At 42.5% G+C, this 21,344-nt stretch overlaps 1 protein-coding gene across 4 annotated transcripts in view; it reads left to right on the top strand.

The window, feature by feature from the left end:
• The window catches only part of TP53BP2 (tumor protein p53 binding protein 2), a 54,257-nt gene that overhangs the window by 10,928 nt on the left and 21,985 nt on the right, over nucleotides 1-21,344 (top strand). For 2 of the 4 annotated variants that reach the window (XM_041474047.1, XM_041474046.1), the window contains exons 2-5: nucleotides 9,010-9,157; nucleotides 15,152-15,265; nucleotides 16,775-16,854; nucleotides 20,508-20,609. In XM_041474047.1, coding sequence (XP_041329981.1) covers nucleotides 9,010-9,157; nucleotides 15,152-15,265; nucleotides 16,775-16,854; nucleotides 20,508-20,609 — 444 coding nt within the window. Of the gene's footprint in view, nucleotides 1-2,888; nucleotides 3,010-9,009; nucleotides 9,158-15,151; nucleotides 15,266-16,774; nucleotides 16,855-17,172; nucleotides 17,255-20,507; nucleotides 20,610-21,344 lie in introns of those variants that run through there. The other 2 variants (XM_041474049.1, XM_041474050.1) reach the window with 2 other exon arrangements.

Below are 21,344 nucleotides of genomic sequence, written 5' to 3'. Positions count from 1 at the left end.
TAGAATTTTTTTATCTGCCTGAAAATAACATTAATTTCATTCTGCTTGTGTATGAAATGTTTTAACTTGGTGCTGAATTCAGCAGATGAGGCATAGTCTGCCTGAAGGGGCAAACCTCCAAAAATCCAATTCTCCTTTGCTGGCTCCTGGAGGAGGAGGAGCAAGCTGCAAGTAGGACACCAAGAGTACAAGCCCAAACACCATGTGTGGGCTTGCTTTTCTGACAGTCAGCTTGCAGGAGTTGATGGGGAAGTGCCCAACAGTGCAAAAGTGGTGTCTGCAAGGAGCCACGAGGAAGGATTTGGGGAGAAAGGGAAAGAGTATTTTGGGGTGGAAGGGAATATGTTAAAGGAGAGGAGCTACACAGATGGCAGTGACAGGGATCTGTAAACATGTTGCTGTGTGTATAATATGAAGAATATATGCAGGGTTTGTTTACTCTGGATTTCTGCAGTTGTTTAACTACATTGGTGCAAATTCAAGTGGATTCAGGTCTGAGCAGAACGAGCTGTAGATGACTGGTGTTGGCAAATGTGAGTACTCAGCAAAAGGCTGTGGTTTCCTACATGTGTTACTGAAACCAATGTATTTTATATATCTTACAGGCAAATTTGTTTGGTTTTTATCCTTGTATTGGGTTTGTATAGCCAGGTTTTGGTGATGGGGGTGGGGGGGGGAGCTACACGGGTGGCTTCTGTGAGAAACTTCCAGAAGCTTCCTCCATGTCCAGCAGAGGCAATTCCAGCTTAGCTCCAAGATGGACCCAGCACTGGCCAGGGCTGGACCAGTCAGAAATGGTGGCAGCACCTCTGGGATAACATATTTAGGAAGAAGGAAAAAAAAAGATACTGTGCAGATGTAATTATGGCTGGAGAAGAACAGAGTGAGAATATATGAGAGAAACAACTCTGCAGACACAAAAGTCAGCTCAGGAGGAAGAGGAGGAGGTGCTCCAGGCACTGGAAGTGAGATTCCCTGGCAGCCTGTGGTGAAGACTGTGGTGAGGCAGCTGTGCCCCTGCAGCTCTTGGAGATCCATAGGGATGCAGAGATCCACCTGCAGCCCTTGGAGGAGACCCCCACTGGAGCAGGGGGATGCCTCAGAAGAGTCTGTGAATGGGCTCTGAACCTGTGGGAGGCCCATGGTGGAAGAGGCTCCTGGAGGAGACCTTCAGACCTGTGGAGAGAGGAGCCCATGCTGGAGCAGGTTTCCTAGTAGGACCTGTGACTCTGTGGAGACTCACTCTGGAGCAGGCTGTGCTTCTGAAGCACTGAACTCTGAAAGCTTGTGGAGAACTGTTACCCTGGGGTGGACTCACACTGGAGAAGTTCCTGGAGATCTTTATCCTGTGGCAGGGACCCCTCACTGTGGCAGGGGAAGGACTCCTTTCCCTGAGCAGCAGCAGGAACAACATGTGATGAACTGACCACAGTCCCTGTTCCCATGCCCCTTCACTGCTGGGGGGGAAGAGCGAGAGCTGGAAAGGTGGGGGAAAGGTCATATTGTACTTCTTATTTTCCTGCTCTGAGTTTTTTAATCATAAATCCAATTAATATCTCTAATTTGAATCTGTTTTGCCTGTGGCATTATTTGGGGAGTGATCTCCAGCTTCTTATCTCAATGTATGAATCCTTCATTATATTTTGTCTCCCTCATTCATTTGCAGAGGAGAGTGATAGAGAGGCTTTGGTGGGAGCCTGGCATATCCAGCCAGGGTCAACCCACAACAAACTTTGAGATTTTTTTTTCCTACTAAATGCTGATGTTGCAATAGATACTTGCAGTAAAAGTATGGGTGGCTTTAAAAACCACCTTTGTTTGAGATTTTCTTGCCTTGTGTGATATGTGGTAGCTCAGCCAAGGAATGGGGAGCTAGGTTGCTCCTATGCTGAGTGTTCATCCAAAATAGTGAGCTTTATTTGCATAGACGTTTCTGGTGTCTGGCTTGTGGGAGGACTTTTGCTTTCTTGTATATGAAAATGCCTGAAGAAAAATGTCAAGTTAGAAAATGTAACTTGGGTTCAAAGTAAAAGTCTTTGTTTGGAAAGCTCTCTGAAAGACTTGGTGCATAATGCTCAGCTGAAAGAAGGGGGGATGTAGGTCAGGAATCCTGTGTTTACCAGTCCTGATAGACTTCACAAAATCAAAATTGCTAATCTAAGGTAATGATTTTCTACAGGATTTGGCAGGAAAATTCTTATTGCATATTCTTCATTAGTAAGTCTGAACTGCAGCGCTGAGTTCTGTTGTTGAGGTTGAAGTCCATGAATTAGAATGAGAGCAAGCATCCATCCATTAATTTCAGACAGTAACAATACTTGGCCAGAACTTGGACTGTTTCCCTTGCAGCTCTTCAGATTCCCATCATGATGATTCAGATGCCTGATAGTGAGATGTAATGTGGCATTTGTGCTACAGCCTTTGCCCAGTTGAACTAGCATATACCATAAGCAGATGGCTTTCATTCTGTTCTCTCCACAGTAAGGATAAGAGGGAGGAGAAAAAAAAAGAAGGGGAAAGCTTTCTCTTTGCTGCTTCCAGCTCATTTTCCCCATCCCTTCCTCAAAGTGCACATAGATATACGTTGTATTTTAAGTCCTGGAAAAAATTGACATTTTTGCTGAAGATAAAATACAAATGCATAACAAACTTATTGTTTCAAGTAAAAACTACCATGCCATTGAGAGTAAAGGCTCAGTCTTGTTTTCTGCTGCGATACAATGAAAAGGGAAAAGGGCTGTGCTTTATATAGACTGGGAATAATCTGAACAATCCCATGGTGCTTCCTACTGTACTCCACCTACCTTGCATCATAACTTCCTTTGCCGTATTTATGGCCCAAAGCCAGTGCAAAATAAACGGAGTAGGAGGGCGAGATGGCAAGAGCTGAACTCCGTGCGTTTGGGTGTGGCCGGAGGCAAGTACTAAACTTTACTCTGCATTTCTGTTGAGCCCTTGTTGAACAGCTGAATATGGAAGGATCAGGGATAGCAGTCATCCCATGTTCTAGTAAGTCTATTATTATCTTTGCTTACCTTAATCTTTTGCTTACCTTAATCTTTAGGCACAATAAGGGAGGATGTTGCCTATCAAAGGATGGTTTTCAGGGTCTGAGGAACTTCATGCAGAAGAATCACTGAATTACTCTGTTGTTGTGGTGTACTTTGCACTGAATGGAGAGCTGTAACTGTGCACCAGCTCTGACTGCTGCTTCTCAGAACAGGAAAATGTGCTGTTGTGCAGGCTGTCTTCTGTTGTTTAGAAAGTTGCATCAAGTCAGCAAAAATATCTGTTTTAGCCACTGATTTCTTTGTAGCCATCTGGGGAGGTGCAGCATCATTGCTCCCACTAGGTAAGATGCAAGACTTAAATTTAAAACTCTTTGTCTGGAGGGGTTTTGTATTTATCAGGGAAGACTTAGTAGTAGTTTAAACTGTGGGTAAACGCAAAATTTCTCTCACCTGTTCTTGATATGTGATAGTTAATCTATTAATTCTAAAATTTCTATGTTGCTAGTTTTTCAGTTAACTAAAACTTGCTTCTAAAATTACATTTTAGTTCAGGATGTAAATTCATAGAAACTGTTTAGGTTTGAAAAGACCTAAAAGAATGACTTCTAATGTCTGCTTAGAAATGAGAGCTGCGAAAATTTGTTATGCAAGCTAAAACCATTACTTAGCTGTGTTATGGAAATATAAAAACCTTCAACACAGGTAATGAGTGCTTGAAGGGATTAGGTTTCAGTCTGAAATGTGGCAAATAAAGAATGTGGTACTGAATGATGTTATTAGCTCTGATGCAAAGTAACAAAATGAATCAAATTTTCCAGAGGCAGTATGCTTGTTTGGCTATCAAATAATGGGATTGGCTCTGCTGTAGCCTCCTTGTGTGCCTCAGTTTCCCTGCCTGTAAAGTAGGAAACTGCTTGCTTGTGTCATGACTTCCTGGTCATAAAGTGCTTTGAAGCTGAAGAATACTGTGTGAATAGATGCCATGGTTTGTGTTGTATAGTGCATGCTGTGCAGGAAGCCTCCATAAAGTTAGGAATCCAGACAATAGTGAAAAACAGGGTTAGGTTGTTACTTTTTTTAATATATTCTCTTCTTGATTTTGTTTTATAAGGGACGGAGTTTTGCTGATTGTTGCCCATTGCTGACATTTTATGATCGGAGTTAGATCTTTCCCTAGAAACGTGGGGAGGGGGGAAATGTGTTCCTTTTAACTCAGGTAGTTTCAGGAATTAATTAAGTGTGTTTTAATTTACATCATGCCCCATATAAGAGTGTTCTTCTGAATATCTGAAACCTCAATACTTGAATGCTATTAGTGTATGAATTAGAAAGTATCCAATTTAGCACCCTTTTAATTCCAAAGATGAGTAACATCAGCTTTATAATAACTAAGGAATAAGAGAAGTCTGATCCTTGCAGAAACACCATCAAAGCTGCAAAGTAAATTGCATTTCTGTTCCCCCCACTTTAATCAATAATTGGGGCTTTCTGATCTAAGGAGAAGAGTGATTCAAGGCCTTTGATGTGAAATGATATCTTGTTGGATGGATGGGAATTATAAGACGTGTTTGCTCAGGTTAGTTTTTGGAAATGGTTTATTCTGGGTTTGGATTTTTAAAAGGAATTATTTTGTTTTTAGTTTTTGTTGTGTGGCAACAAAGCAGGAGCCAGAATAGAATGTGGTCATAGCGTAGCACTTTAGCAGAGCTAGGCATTCTTAAATATTTTACTTTCAGTTGAAAATGTATTTGCAGATGTTGAGACCTTTTGTATTTAATATTGGTGTAATTGTGTGGAATGATCCCGTTGATGAGCTCAGCAATGAATAGGTCAGATTTGCAGGCAAAGGTAAGGCTGTTTGATGTGCAGAAGAGAGATAGAAATGGCCCATGATGTGATTTAATTTATGCCCTATTCTGTCCTTGTGTTTGATTGCTTTTCTTACTAAGCTCCCTTCCTGTTCCTGGGTGTGTTATGATCCTTAGTGGCTGTAGTTGGAGTTCATTCATAAATAATATGAGTTGAAGCAAAATGATATATTTCGTGCTGGGGGTACTCAAAGTTGTACTTCACACCAATGTGAATTTTTTAAACATTTGTGACTTAAGTGGCAGGCTTTTTTGAGACACGAGGTCCTTTATGTTCAGTACTCTGTTTTTCCATCCAGTTGTTTGTAAGTCAAACACTGCAGTCATTCCTTGCAAAAACTCTCCCTTGCTTTAGCTCCTGTGACCTTGGGCTTCTCTCTGATGTCCTTGGTGCAGCCGATCGAACTGCCTCATTTGGTGGCTCCATAACTGCAAACTTCTATTTTCTAAGCTGGAGCAGAGTCAGCTGAAATCTGTGATGTGATTTTTTAAAAGGAACTGCTTCAGTAGATACACAACACCCCTGGTTTCTCCCAAAGTGCTGCAGTGCCTTTATATTTTAGAGCTTTTCAGTACCTATCATGAGCATGGTTTTGGGCTGGGAAAAGGGAGGGCAATCTTTTAGTTTAGACCTTAATTTAGGGATCTGAGTCCTGTTCAAAAAACGCTTGGTGTGTGTGCTGGGCATTCATAAAACTCAATTTTTGTAAGTCTAGAGGAAAAAAACTCTCATCCAAGGCTGTATGGAATTGTCAGATGTTTCAGTAATTGTTTTAATGCTATCTTTAAAAAAATTACAAGGTCTGATTGAAATTTGTCTTCCTTTTGTTTTTTTTTTTAATCCAGTGCTTCAAGTGCTTCGTTTATTCCTAGTTTGAAACTGAAGTTTTTGCATGTTGGGCTTTCTTTTTCTCCTCTGAAATTGCTGGATGTTTGTATCCAAGTGTCTTAACATCTTCAGTTTCAGGGAGGAGCGAGAAAATCTTTTGTGCTCTAGATGGATGTAAGGATTCCAGCTTATGGACAAAGTGTCCTGAGAGTACTCATTTCCTTTGTTTCTTGTTGCCACACAGCAATAAAACAGTGATACAAACTAACTGGTGGGGTGGTTAATGAATGTCCCAGTTGAACCATTCCCAAGGGAAGCAGGAGTGAGTCCTGGGGATCCCAGTTGGAGGTGATGCCAGCTGCAGCAGCCACCAAGGGGGATGAGCAGCACCAAGAAGCCGCAGCAGGCGTTTGGTTCGCATTGGCTTCTTCACCTTTCCCACTCCTCTCTGGGAAGAGGATGGATACTCTCTGGTCAGCTTGCTCTAGGCTCCAGTGTGTCCAGGTGGGCAGCAGGGTGCCCCAGGAGGCCCTGCAGGTGAGCAGGCAGTGGTGGTGACAAATGTGACACCGTTTGGTGCGAGAGTAGCACAGCTGCTTGCAGAACTTGATCATCTCAGCATTGCCCCTGGAGCTGAAGGGAAGCAGGATGAGATAACATCAGTGTCATAACATTTTAGTTGCTTTAGACTCTAAAGACTTGAAGGTATGTTTTTTAGGGAATTTGCAGTTTGGTTGCTTTTCCTTTCCTTAGTTCCTAGAGTATGTAGGCTAGAGGTAATGCACACACTCCCAAGTCCCAGCAATGGCCCCCACACAGCAGGTTTGAGTGCTCTTGGCTTAATGTATTAGTAATTATCCTGAGCATTGTGGATGGAAATGGCAGCTCGTGATCCTTCCTGTGTAGTTGTCTGCATTGCTAAATCCTAAGGATTAACAACTGGATATAGACAGGCACACTGAAGAGTGAACAGCCCAGCTAGGGTCAAATTAGGTCTGCTTTGTGTATAATGCCATGGTTTGTATAATTTTCTCTTAATTCCCATCTGTGAGCTCATCTTTTAAATTAACAAATGTTATTGCAGACACACAGCCTGTGCCATTTCTGAATGGCATTCCTGTTCTGAATACAAGGTTGTACAGCATTAAATGTGAAAGGTTGATATGTTTTACACACCTACATAGCCCTTCTGTAAATCTATTTGGGAACTTCTTTTTTATTTTATACTTTTCTGCCCCAGTAATTGTGGCTAAGAGATATTCTTACCTGGCTGCACCTGACATCCTTCACTGTCAGGCTTTTCTAAGGGAGTCAGAGACACTGAATCAGAAAGGTAGTGTGTTCTGTGACAAAAGATTAAAGCCAAGTGTCAGAGTTCCTGCTTGGAAAGCTTTGTCCCTTAATTTAGGTCACTACCTCCTTGTGCTGTCGACAGCAGAACCCATTGTGCTCATCTTCACTATACAATAAGTGTGTGGTAAACTGATCTTCGCTATCTCCACATTCTCTCTCCTAGTTTCCCTCCTTACAAGCTCCAAGTTTGGCTTTTTTTGTTTGGTTTTCTTGTTGATTTCTTGGGGTTTTTTCCCCTCCCATAAAGTGACAAGGAATTGGTTGGGGGAATGTAGCCATCAGGCAGTTTTGAGCTCACTTTCAGCAGGCTTTTTCCTCTCTGTAAATATTTGTAGAAGGTATTCAGGAATTTATCAGAAACCCTTGTCTTGGGGAGCTGGGCAAAACCAGTGGTGAGAAATTCTGTGTTCTTGGTGTAGGGCCCAAAAATCAGTTTGCAAGTGTTTACACTGCCAGAAGTGGGCCACATACTTGCAGTCTGTGTAACAAGATGTGCAGAGTCTGGAGTGGTTTTGTCAAAGCTTTTAAAAGAGTAAAGGCAGTCTCTCATATAGGGTTGAAGGGGATCTTGGCACTCAAAAGAGCCCTGGAAAGGCTTTGGAGACATCAGGAATGTGCATGTGCATGGTTGTGTTCCCTGAGAATCCCCAACAGCGGATTCCTAAAGCTGTGAAACAGATGGGGCTAAATTTCTCTTTGCAAAGGCATAAAAAAATCTAATTCCATAGTATTTACACAAAATCACAAAAACAGTGCATGTGGTAATGGTTTTGTTACTTTTTAAAAATGATTATTTAAAATTATTTAGAGGGGTTTTTATACCTCTCCCCCCTTGTTTGATTTGACCTCCTTTTCCTCCTCTTTGGCCTTCTGAACTGTTGCTCCTAAGGGTGTATACCCCCTTCACCCTTTAGAAAGGATTTGAACCTTTTCTTGAGAAAGCACCTTTTCCATGTATATGAAAAATCCTGAATTGTATAGGTTGCTGTTGCTTGAAATGCTTAGTGGAGGTACGAAATTGCTTTCTGGAGATACTTGACTGATTTCTGCCTTGCTGGAGACCATGTAACTAACAGCCACTTGAGACTGAGGTTGAGAATTGGGCTCAAGAGAATTGACATTAGTTTTTAGCTAGCAGCTAAACTTTGGTAGCAGTTTAATATTAATGGCATGTAGTTAGATGGTGCTCAGAGGCAGTAATCATCAACATTTTCTGTCAAATATGGCAGCTAACTTTTTAGAATGCTCGTTTAGTAGTTGTGGCAGGAAAGACACGAGCAAGAACTTCTGTGTGGTGTGTATAAACAGAAAAACCAAAGATCAAGGAGCCTTCTCCAGCTGTGAAGAGGAAGCCAAGTAAAATATCCTTGATTTCCTGGAAATGGGGTTTGGGGGTGACCTTGTATTCAGGCTAAGGCTAAGCACAGCAAGTTGACTTGTGTTTCTAGGAACCTTTCTATGAAATATGTTACAGAAATGCAAATTGTGTTTCCACTACCTATGTGGAAAGAATAGATGCTACCTATGTGGTAAACTCTGGTGTTTTTTTTATACCAGATGTAATTACCATTGTTTTTCACTCCTGCTGAACTCTAGTTGACTGTTTCTCCTGCTGTCTCAAATGATGGCAGGATACATACACACCTAGTAATGTGGGAGGAGTTCTGACACGTCACCTGAAGAGGGAAGGAAGGAGCACCAGATCCAGATTTAAACCTGAGCAATCCTCCAGCAATGTAATTTAGTTGAGCAGGGGATTACTTCTGCAGCACCTCTCTTACTTATACCTTAAAGAAATTCGGGGTTGTTTAGAAAATTGTACCCATTGTAGTTGATAAGATGTTATCTGTGTGGGAAAGAATGCATTTAACAGCAGGCTGTGGCTCCAAGGTGCAGCCTGCCTTTGTGTTGGAAAGTAACCGTGTGCTGTTGCCTTTGTCTCCTGCAGATGTTTCTGACCGTGTACCTCAGTAACAACGAGCAGCACTTCACAGAGGTGCCAGTCACCCCCGAGACAACCTGCAGGGATGTGGTGGAGCTGTGCAAGGAGCCTGGGGAGAGCGAGTGCCACCTGGCTGAGGTGTGGTGTGGCTCAGGTAGGTCAGGCTGGCAGCTGGTGAACTGCTGGGCGTTCTCTGCTCCTGAGAAGGTAGCACATGGAGACCTGACAGAAGGGATCCTGTCCAGAGAGTTTCTGCATTACCGTTTCAGTGGTTTCTTCATCAGACTGGCTGTGTGATAACCCACCTGCAAGAAGGCTCACACGTGCAAAACTGAGTGAAAAGCAAAAGGGAACTTGAACATGCAGATTTTTCTGTGTCTGTGCAGCCCTTCTGTGACTCAGATGAGTCTGAGGGGTGTGAGAGAGTATTTTTCTCTTCCTCCTCCTCCCCACAGGGATCCCAGCAGCCTTTCTGGAGGTTTTGAGGTACTGAGTATTGGTAGTTCTGTGACTAGTTCAAAATAATTTCTTTAACCCCACAGCCATTTTCATTTGCAATGGCAAAATAAATTTTTCTTTTTCTGATGACACCTTCAGTGTTACCAATTGCCTTGAGTGTGGATGGGAAGGAGTGTGTTAGCAGAAGTAGTGGGAGTTGCCTGGTGTAAAGTGCTCTAAAGAAAGTGGGTGACAGGGGGATGGAGAAGCTACTTCTGACTGTGCTTTCAAGCCCCTGGAAAAGGGGTTTGTGCATGTGGCTCATTCTAACTTTTTTTTATTTTTCTATGTTCTTGTGATCTTGGGAGTTCAGATCTCCCAAACTTGCTGTGCTCCATTGGAACAGGAGAATATATCAACAAATAAAAGCTAAAATATTACTAATGTCTCATGGCTTAAATGGGAAAGGGCTCTGGGCTATCTCCTGTCTCCATGGTACTCACTGGATACTGGGAGCCATCCAGAGGCATAAGATAGTTATTTTTCATTACTCAAAATCCTGCCAGGGATTCATGTATGTCTAAGCCAACCTTTTCAGGATGCTTCAACAAGATTATAAAAGAATCAGATGATAAGGGCTTATATTTCTCTCTTCCTCTGCTGTTATCTCAGGCTCACATCTGTTAAAAGAAGTCTTTGGTGAGGTGGATGTTTGTTTAATGCTGTGAGATACCTGAGTTGTCTCTTGATATTTACTTGCTTCTGACAGAGATGTAATGTTTCTAGTATTTCTAAGTCTAAAAAATGGAGCAGATTTTTTTTTCTTCTCCTTAGAAATAAAGGAGCTTTGCTTCATCAATGATAATAAAAATAAAATCAACAATTCATCGTGGAAAGAGATCTTCTAGGATTGTATTTGAATTGTACATCTTTAAATCAACACAATACTGAAGTCCACAGTGAAAGAGAAGTAAAATAAAGGTTTAGGTAAAACTACTGAATTTATAGTTAGCCTTAATGCCCACACCCTGTTAAAGAGCACAAGTGGTTGTGGTGAGGGACAGGGTTCTCCTGGTGGTACTGAAGTTGGGGCTGTGCTAGAGTGGGCAGCTCCTCTCATGTTTCCTGAACCTGGGTTCTTGCTTGGCTTTTGAGATGATGATGTAGCATTTGCTATAAACGGCAGCGAGATTGTGCTGAAATCAAAGGAGAGCACCTGTAGGAAGAGGCAAGTGAAGTCTGCCAGTACTTGGTGCCCAAATGTTCTGGTTAAGCTGGAAAGTGAATTTCTGTGTGAGTGGGACAATAAAGTATGTAGTGTTTTATTTATACCATCAAATTGTCAGCCTCTGTGCTAGTCAGGGAGGTGTAAGAAAATAATCTGGATATAGAAATATAAAACGCAGCAGAGAATTTTTTCTGAGATTAGTCTTTGTAGAGACCTCATGAGGCACACAAGAACAGACATCTAAGACAAAAAAAGGTTTTGTCCATTTTTACAGTGAAAATCTTGACAAGATCATTGAGCCATCCCAGCCTTTGCCCGAACACCACTGTGCCAACTAGACCATGGCACTAAGTGCTCTGTCCAGTTGTCTCTTGAACATTTCCAGGGGTGGTGACTCCACCACCTCCCTGGGAAGCCTGTTCAAATGCTTAACCAACCTTCAAGTGAAGAAATTCTTCCTGGTGTCCAACCTTAACCTCCCCTGGTGCAGTTTGAGGCTGTTTCCTCTTGTTCTGTCTCTTGTTACCTGGGAGAAGAGATCGACCCCCGCCTGGCTGCAGGCTCCTGTCAGGGAGTTGTAGAGTGATAAGGTCTCCCCTGAGCCTTCTCTTCTTCAGGCTCAACAACCTCAGCTGCTCCTCATCAGACTCATCCTCCAGACCCTTCCTCAGCTCCATGGCCTATTGTATTTGCAGGGATTCCTGCTGTAGGGAGGAATGATGAATTTGACTCCATGCTCTCAGAAGGCTAATTTATTACTTTATAATACTGTATTATATTAAAGAATACTAAACTATACTAAAGAATACAGAAAGGGTATTTACTCAGTGTTAAAAAGATAATAATGAAAACTCCTGACTTTTTTCAGAGTCTCAACACAGCTTGGCTCTGATTGGCCAATGAGTGAAAACAACTCACACTAGAATTAAATGAAACAATCACTCACGGGCAAACAATCTTCAAACATGTTTCAAAGGAGCAAAACACAGGAGAAGCAAATGAGATAATAATTGTTTTTATTTTCTCTGAGGCTTCTCAGCTTCCCAGGAACAAATCCTGGGAGAAGTGAATTTTCTAGAGAATGTGGATAACCTTCTCTGGACGCTCTCCAGCACTGTCCTTCTTGCAATGACAGCCCAGAACTGGACCCTGAGGCTTCTCAGCTTCCCAGGAACAAATCCTGGGAGAAGGGAATTTTCTAGAGAATGTGGATACCACAATGACCCTTCTCTGGACTCTCTCCAGCACTGTCCTTCTTGCAGTGACAGCCCAGAACTGGACGCAGCACTCGAGGTGTGGCCTCAGCAGTGCTGAGCACAGGGGGCAGTCCTGCCCTGCTCCTGCTGCCCTCATCATCGCTGACACAGGCCAGGATGTCAGTGGCCTGCTTGGACGTGCTGGCTCGTGTTCAGCTGCTGTTGACCAGCACCCCCAGGCCCTTTTCCACTGGGCAGCTTCCCAGCCACTCTGCCCCCAGCCAGTAGCACTGTTTGGGGTTGTTGTGACCCAAGGGCAGGGCTCAGCAGTTGGCCTTGCTGGATCAAATACTGCTTGTTGTTCCAAATGCAGTTCCCAAGTGTACTTGTTAATAAAAATACATTTATCTCAATAGCATTAAAAGATTTGAGACCTGGATTCATGCATGTAGCTCTGGATAAAATATGTCTTAAGCATCTGTGTAGCATCCAGCAACGAGCAGTTGCAAGATGTTTTCGTATATATTCTGGATTTTTTTTTGGCAAGGGGAGGAGGCAGCGGAGGAGAGAAATACTTTTAGCTTTCTGCTAATCTCATTTTCTATGTCAGCAAAGTTTTCCATCTTGTTCTGCCAGGATTAGCCACGATTTCTGTTTTGTTTGCATATTACACTGAACAAATTCAACTGCTTTAAAACAAACACGGTGCAGGACAGCTAACCTCTGGGGATAGAAACAAAAGATTTGTGTTGGAAAATGACTTCTCAGACTTCAATTACTGGGATCCTTCTTACATCACTTGTTTCTTTCTTTTTCTGACACTTGCTCAGGAATTTTAGCTTCTATTGTCAGGTCTTACTAAGCCTACTTTGAAAGATTGCTGCAAGTGTGCTTGAGGCGCTTTGCTCCCTGAAGGGGGCAAGTTTACTACTCTCCCTGTCCTCCTAGTTTTTCTTGAAATTTGGTGAATATCAAGGCAAAATTTCTTGTCCTTCCTGTTATTGTCAGAATTCTGTTAGGCAGTTACCGTGCCTGCTGTGGAAAGCAGTCAAAAGGAGTGCATGTATAAAGATCTCCTTTTTTTTTTTTTTTCTCTATGAGAGAGATAGAAGAAGAAAAAATAAAGATCTCCTTTTTTTTTTTCCTCTATGAGCGAGATAGAAGAAGAAAAAAAAGAAAACTGATTGTCCATTCTTCTTGAGCTTTCCAAATGTACATTTGTTTGGTATTTGAAAATCTCTTTGACCTTCCTTTGGAGTCAGAGAGTGGTATTGACAGAATCCTTGTGTAAAGGGCATCTCCCTTGATTATAGAGTTTCAGCTGAAGTATTGCTGAGCTGCTGGAAATCTGCCTCTGCTGTATAGCCTTCAAGACAAAAATCTGCCAGTGGTACTGTTGATTTTTTTTTTAGTTGTTGTTGTTGTGTTTTTTCCCTTTTTTCCTTGAATTAAGGTTTAGCAGATGAGGAACGTTTTTTGCTGTCTAGACAAGTAACCGCCAAGAGACGGCTTTTTCTGTAACAGTGACCTACTTGCTTATTCTGTAAAGCTAATCTCTTTTGACAGTGACTCCAGAAATTCTCCTTCCTAGATTGCTTGAGCACAGCTGCAGCATTTTCATTTAAAGAAACACTTTTATGTTGAAAAGAGCTTTTCACATACTGAAAACATGTTAGCAGCTCCTTTTTTTAATGGAACTGAAAACATTTATACTTAATGCCAACAATTTTTCCTGCTGAAAAGATGATTTCATATTAAGACAGTGACTTTTTGAAAGACTTTATTGAATATGAATGAATTACTCTAAATTCTTTTTTCTATCTTTCCCCTCCCCTTGCTTAAAAAAATGAAAGGAAACTGCCAACAAAAGCAATGTCAGGAAAAATGAAACTGGTGCAAAAATGGTGATATTTAATTTCATTCTTTGTCTGCTTGCCTTATTTCTCAGGCCAGGAACAATATCTTCTGCTTGTCTGGCATCCAGCACAAATGAGTCCAACATGATCATGAGCCCCAGTGCTGTTAGAAGATACTGTGACAGTATTCTGGCTATGTAAATTCACTACTGTGATATATTGACCACACTGTTGCCATCACATTTAAAATAGGCAGAAAAATTGATGGTAAAACATCTAGAATAACAAAAGAAGCTGCTTTTATGTAAAGATTTAGAGGCCAATAAGAAATTCTAGTTATATTCTGGCTTTGAATGCCTGTTTGTGATATATGTAAATTTTTAAAGAATGGTAATACAGAAAGGGAGGAGTAGTGGTAGATTTAGACTCACACTGGGTTTTTCTATTATCAAAAGGTATCAAGTAAGGCTTAAAAATTACTTATATGCCTGAATCCTGAGCTTGGGGATAAAAGCAGGAAAAGAAATTCAGTGGAATTTGTGCATGTAACTTTTTCATCACAATTATTTGAAAGGAAATGGCAAGTTCTTACTGGGCTCACTTTTCACTGTCTGATCCTTTTTTAACTTTGAGCTGTGAATCCAAAGTAGTTCAGCTTTTCAAGGTTTATCAGAAGTAGGGCTTTCAAAATGCATCTCGTCTGAAGTTCGTGAAATTTGCTGTCCAGGACAATGAGCTGGATCTGTGTCTGACAGGAGCTGTGGGAGAACACTTGAAGTGACAGGAGCTGTGCTGGCACGCCGAGGATCAGGCCCGCTGGGTTCTGCCAGGGAGCCTCTCCAGGCTGCTGAGTGCTCCTGCCTGAGCTTGAATGCAAGGGCTGCCATCCAGCGTTAAGAGAAGAATTCCTCTTCCCTGAGAGTTTATCTTTGTATCTCTCTTCATTCTCCTTGGAATTAGGAAGTAAATGAGTTCCTGCAGGAATGGTGGCAGCAGTGCCCTTGAGGAGGGGGTGGGGGTGACTGAGGGATGAGTTTGTCTGAGGTGCCACAGAAGAGGAGCGAGAGGTACAACAGCACATTTCCTGGGCTGGTCAGTGGGTAAGGTGATGTGCACATAGAAAATGAGGACACTAGAACTGAAAGCTCTAAATTCCCTGTTTGAGCTGTGCCTCAGCTTTTCCCTTCAGGGATGGACTTTTCCAGGGCTGCTATTCAGAGGTGTTGGTTTAGTTTCAGAAGCAAAGAGCGACGCAGTGGCTTTTCTCATAAGAGAAAAGTAGGAATCCCTTGGATGAGGGCAAGCGTTGTGTGCACTCACTGCACCTGTGCACTCACAGTGTTCAGGTGAAAGATGGACAGATATTTTTGGTTTGCTGTGGGCCCAGCCTATGGTGGGATGTAGCAGTTCACTGTTCTTTACCTTTTCAGAGCGCCCCATAGCCGATAATGAACGGATGCTGGATATTCTGCAGAGGTTTGGAATGCAGAGGAGCGAGGTGCGTTTCTTTCTCCGCCATGAACGCTCTCCCTGCCGGGAAGCTGGTAGGTCTTGATCTCAGCTGGTTCATCTGTTCAAGTTTTGTTTCATTCTTCAAGGTTCAGGAAACAGCTCGTGTGTGTTATCTATTAATGTTCATAGCCAGTAGGTGTTACAGCCTTTGTTTTTGTCTGACTATTGCCTAGTCTTTGTAAAGGCTTCATCTTTCCTTGCTGTATCTGGGAATAGTAAATCCCAGTTGAAATTTCTGCAGGTTTTCTAGAGCTGGTTATCACCAAAGCATTCAAGGGCATACTTTGTTAAATATATTTCCTCCAGCAAAATATCTTGAAATCTGTGGTGATCTCTTTTAGATATAGTAACCAAACTGTTGCCCAGTAATGTACTCTGTGATTTGGGTGATTATTCACCTGGATAATACTTTACCAGGGTGATAAACTTGGCATACTGGGCAAAGATAGAGTTCTTCAAAGTTTCTCCTACACATTTGTGTTAGTTTTAGGAATAACATTAAGTGAACTGCCTGATGAAGTTCTCTGAGAATATAATTCTCATTGTAAATTGAAATGTGAAACCTGTAAAGGAAATTACTTTCAGCTTTTCAGGAGTTTTGTGTGTATCCCACATTCATCTCTTCAGAAAAATCTTTCACTTTTACCTTTAAATCAATCTGCCAGATTCTTCTTCCTCCCCCTTTTCTGTTTTTGTCCTTGGTAATATTCCTCAGTGTTGGAAATACTGAATTTGTTAAGTGGCATTGTACCCAGCATATTTTAGATGTCTGACTGTATCTCAATATTTGAAATGTGTACTGGTGATAGAATGAGTGCATGAAAAGCTAAAGCTGTGCCATTTCTACCTGCTGAGGATCTTACAGAGCAGTTTAGTTGTCAAAATATATTTTTTCAAGTCCAGAGTCCTTGTAGTATTATGATTATTGTCATTTTATTGGCCACAGCATTGCTAAGCAATGTATTTGAACTCTGAGTTAGTCTCACAGAAATACGGTCTTGAAATAAGAATCAAATGGGCAAGAAAGTAACAGGCATGGCTTTGTCCTGTAGTACAATTATTTATGTTCCACAGGGAAATCAGTGAGATTGGTACTGGGCATCTGAGCACTATTGGCACATAATTTGATGGAAATAAAGTAGGGTTCTAGTTAAGCAGCAGCTTTACTGACACAATGACTGCCAGGAAGAAGAAAAAAATGTTCTTTTTAAACTGTGCATCTATAATGCACATTTAGTAGGGCCTGACTGCCTGTTTGCCACAGGATAAATACTGGAATAGCCTACTATTGGTTAAGCTGTTTTTGTTTGTCTGTATTTTTGAACAGAACTATACTTTAAAAGTTGATGTAGAACAGAAATCTTTTCAGAAAATGTGTTGTGTCATCACTTAAATTCATCTTGGTTGTAAACACATATGAACAGGTGTTTAGATTCTACACTATAATGATTATTCTGATTCTCCTTTTGTACTGAAAGCTATGTCTCAAAGGATAAGAAAAATCTTATGTTACCTTACCATCTTTGGCTGTTTCTCTCTAGGGACTGGACAAAGGTCTCAAGATCCAGCCTTCAAAAGAAATGGTGTCAAAGTGCCTGGTGATCGAAGAATAGAGAATGGGGTAAGTGCTGGATGCAATGGCTGAGCTGGAGGTCATTTTCCCACAGCAGCCCTCCCAGCGCTGTGCTTTGCATTGGCAGCCAGAAGGGTGCTGATAACACTCCAGAGTTTTGGCTACTGCTGAGCAGGGCTGGCACAGCATCAGCACTGTCTCAACATTCCCCCCACATCAAGGGGCTGGCAGTGGGCAGGGTCTGGGAGGGGACACAACCAGACCAGCTGACCCAAAGTGACCAAAGGGATATTCCCTGGCATGTGGCGTCAGCTGAGATACAAAAGCCAAGGCAAGGAGGAGGAACAGGGGAACATTTATTATTTTACAACGTTTGCCTCCTGGAGCAACTGCTTCCTGTGCTGAAGCCCTGTTTCCTGGGAAGTGGCTGGACATCGCTCTCTGATAGGTAGAGAATAAACTGATTTTTGTCCTTGCTTGCTTGAACAAACTTTTTTGCCTTTGCTTTAGTAAACTGCCTTTTCTCAACCTAGGAGCTGTTTTCCAGCTTATTCTCTCTGCTCTGTCTGGGAAGGGAAGTGGTAGAGCAGCTTGGTGGGCACCTGGCTTCCAGCCGAGGTCAACTAGCTACAGTCCTTTCTGGTCCCTGAACTGGGGTGAGACAAAGGCAGTTTATATATGTATATATGTATATATAAATACTTTGTAGTTGCCAAGAATCAAGCTCCTGTGTGGGACACAGAGTTTGTCGGCTGCACTGCTTATCTGTTTTTCAGAGTTTGGGAACATTATTAATATAAACAATGGCTCTGTGCTTTGCCCTCACACTGGTGGCCTTGTTACACTGGGGGAGCTGTCTTGTGGGGATGATGAGGGAATACACCTCCCTCTCCCTGCCTGAGACTAATGTGAATGCTTTTAAAATGCAGGCTCCCATGGTCTTTGCTCATCCATATATAAGCTGTTTAATACTGTTAATAATATTAACTAATACTGTTGGCACCCTGTGGGCTTTGGAGAAGGAGAATTAGGGAGAGTGGGAGTCAGATAAAAAAGCCAGTCCTTCAAAAAAAAACATTGCAAGGAGTGAGTTAAATCAAACAGGAGACAAAGTTACTTGGTCCTTGACCTCATCAGAACTTCAAGACTTGTGAAAAGATTACAGCTGCCAGTCACGTGAGCAGATTTCTGCCTGGCTGCTTCAGTGCTAGGGTAGTGGGGCTGACAGTCAGCACTTGGAAGGTCATGAAGCCCAACAGCTGAGATCCCTTGCCAGAGATCAGAAAATTGAAAGAGGAATTGGAAAACAGCAGTTTGCAGTTTCTGGACATGGCTCCTCTCAAGTGTGAGGGCAAGGTAGCCATTTAAGGAAGATCCTGTAAATTCCAAGGAAAGTGAACCACTGCATGAAGGTATCCACTACTTGAGAGAATTAACAGTGCTGGAAGTCATCTGTAGTGATCTAAAAAGTGACAATGTCCCTAAAGATCCAGAGGATGTCCCTTGCACAGTGGCCATGTGGAGGAAGGTGGTTCAAAGTGTTCCTGCATCATATTCCAGCACCTTGGTGGTACTGTGTTACCTGCAGATGGATAGACCACCTGTGGAGGTGGCATCCTCCTGGCTTTGACATGTAGAAGAATCTGGGTGCTTCCACATCCCTACAGCCAGCACCCCAGATTTTAGGGGCAGCTCAAGATCACTCCTCTCCTGTCCAGTCAGAGGGAAGGGAAGCCCCAAGAACAGGCCATGTAAGGAGCTCTGCTTGTTCCTGTGTGAGCAGGGGGAGGACATGAGGCAGTGGGATGGTGAGCGCTAAGCTGGGAGCCCATGTCCATGAACTGAGAGGGAAGAGAGCTGTTCAGAAAGGGTCACCCAAGGAGGCTGTCAGTGTAGTTTCCACAGAGAGACAAGAAGGCAATCAGTGATCTCCCAGACATAAAAGGACTGAAATTCCCTCCTTTAACCTTGGTGAAGGGACTTCTGCTCTGGCATCACCAAGGTCAGCCAGATTACTCTGAACAGGAACAGGAATAGAGGATCCTTGCCTTTGGTCAGGAGGAGGAAAGGGATGACTGGGCACACTGGGCTGTGTGGATTCAATGGCCTGGCACATCAGTTCCACACAAGTATAAAGCTGTAGTAGATAACTGGTGTGTGTTACTGGTGCCATCAAGGCACAAGAGTGCAGAACCCATCTGGGTCTCTGGAGTGACTGGGGGATGCCAGGTGTTGTCTGTAATAGAGGCTGAGGTGAGTTTGACAGGGGACAAATGGCTAAAGCACCCCATTGTGGCTGGCCCAGAGGGCCCTGGTACCCTTGGCTTCAGTTACCTCAGGAGAGGGTACTTCAAGGATCCTAAAGGATACTGATAGGGTTTAGCTGTAGCTACTGTGAATACAGAGAAGATCAGTTGTCCACCCTGCCTGGCACAAAAAGACCCCTTCGTTATGGGATTGTTTCAAGTTGAAGACCAGCAAGTGACAATTGCTACCAGGACAGTGCACTGGCAGCAATATCCCATCAACTGAGACTCTGTAACTCCCATCCATGAACTAATTGGTTGACTGGAGAGCCAAGGAGTGCTCAGCAGGACCCACTCACCCTTTAGCAGCCTCATATGGCCAGTGCAAAAGTCTAATGGGGCCTTGAGAGACGTGTTCTGTAATGACATGGCACCTTGGAGAGAATTGAATCAGACAAAGGGACTAATTTTTGAAGTAACCTCATAAACTCCTAGGAAAAGCAAAATGGCATTGAGTGAACATATTGTGACACTTAGCACCCACAGGCCTCTGGAAGAATTACCATTACAGTGAAAATGAAGGCTTTCCCTCTTTGGAGATACTGGTGCAAAAAGTACCGTGGAAAGAAATGAGAGGCTGCTCTAAAACAGACACAAAGCCTCTAGCAGTTACCATCCAGGCTTTCAGTTTTTGGGATGTCACCAGGATCTGTTGGCTGCCATAGCTGTGCTTGTACAGGTGATCTCAGAGCCACAAATGTACCATAGTTCTCCTTTTCTCATCAGAATTTTTTTCTCATATTACTTCAGTTTGGGGTTTTTTCCCTTGCAGTTTTGTCAAAGATCCTTAACTCCAGACTTCAAGTTGACATCAGTTACTGTTTCAACATTGAATCCATTGTCTGCCACTCTTGCTCCGTAATATTATGGATGTAAGATTGAATCTAGACTCAGGACATATCTGAACAGACAACCAGTAACAGTGCTGTCTTTGAGAGTGGTGTTTTCCCTGCTGCCCAGCCATATTTAAACTTTCTATTTTCTTCAGCTTACGTGGAAGTACTTCAGATTGTAGTGATACACCTACGAGCACAGATCCATGCTGCCACATACTGAGCATTCTGGGCTCAGTCAGTCAAAGCTGATTCATGCTGAGCTGAATTATAAAGGGCTCTGAAATGCCTCTTTAAAATGCTGCTGGGATTTTGCTGCTAGAAACATTAATGTTCCAAAAGATGTAATTTTCTGTGAGTTGTTGGATTGGGCTACACATGTATATGAGCTTACAATTATTTGTTTTACCATAAGAAGATACTGTGTCTCTCCAATTATTTTATTGGCTATTCAGTTGGGGTTTTTTGAAAGACTTTTATCATTCTTTTCTGCAGTAGCTCTATTAAGTGCTAGCCAAATTAAAAATTCTAGACTTAGTGTGCTTTGGGTTTTCTTTGACAGGTAAGTGCACCAAGGATGGATATGACACTGGCTGAACTTCAGGAAATGGCATCACGCCAACAGCAACAAATTGAGGCTCAACAACAAATGCTGGCTAACAAGGTGAGTTTGGAATTAGATTGTTTACAGCCAGAAACAAAGGTAGTAAGAGTCATGTGAAGTGGAGGGAGGATTGAGTTGAGGTTTTTTCACCCCTTCTAAACAGAGGGCTCCTTTTCTTTGGCTGCCTGTTTTTAAATTTGAAAGTCAATGTATGCAAATATCCAGTTGTAAAACATACAAATGATGCCAGTGATAGAAGTGACCATTTAGCTTACTGAAAGGATAGGGCACATAACATTAATATATTGTCATTCATCCTGGTGGCTCTGTCAGCTCTGTTTGTGCTCCGTGTGGTGACCAGCAATTCACCAGTTTGATCACTGAACAACGCTTTTGTGTCTGCTGTCCTGTCATGCTATCTTGCCTTCTCCTGATAAGAGTTCAGTGTGCCTGGTTTTCTGAGGCAGTTGGCTGGAAGAGGTGTCTTTTATGTGATAAAATAACCTAGGACTGTGATTTATAAAATGCTTGCAGAACAATAACAGAAAAGCTAATTCAGGTGCTCCTGAATTGTGTAGGGGAAAAAAATACTCTGAATTTATGTGCATAATGGTGGCACAGAGCTCATGTTTTGTTTAAGTCTTGTTGGTACACATTACCCTTGAACATGTAACAAAAAATCCTGCTTTTGGCAGAGAATTGTGAAATGTGAGCCTGTCTTGAAGAGGGCTCATCTGTCTGGGTGGGTGCTCCCATGGGTTTCAGAATGTGCTTTGCTGGGAAAGAAGGCTGCTC

The sequence above is a fragment of the Pyrgilauda ruficollis genome, unplaced genomic scaffold, assembly GCF_017590135.1.
Source record: "Pyrgilauda ruficollis isolate IOZ18807 unplaced genomic scaffold, ASM1759013v1 scaffold31, whole genome shotgun sequence".
NCBI classification, from domain to species: domain Eukaryota; kingdom Metazoa; phylum Chordata; class Aves; order Passeriformes; family Passeridae; genus Pyrgilauda; species Pyrgilauda ruficollis.
Note: the sequence above shows the minus strand (reverse complement) of the source record. Positions and strands in the feature narration are given on the sequence as shown.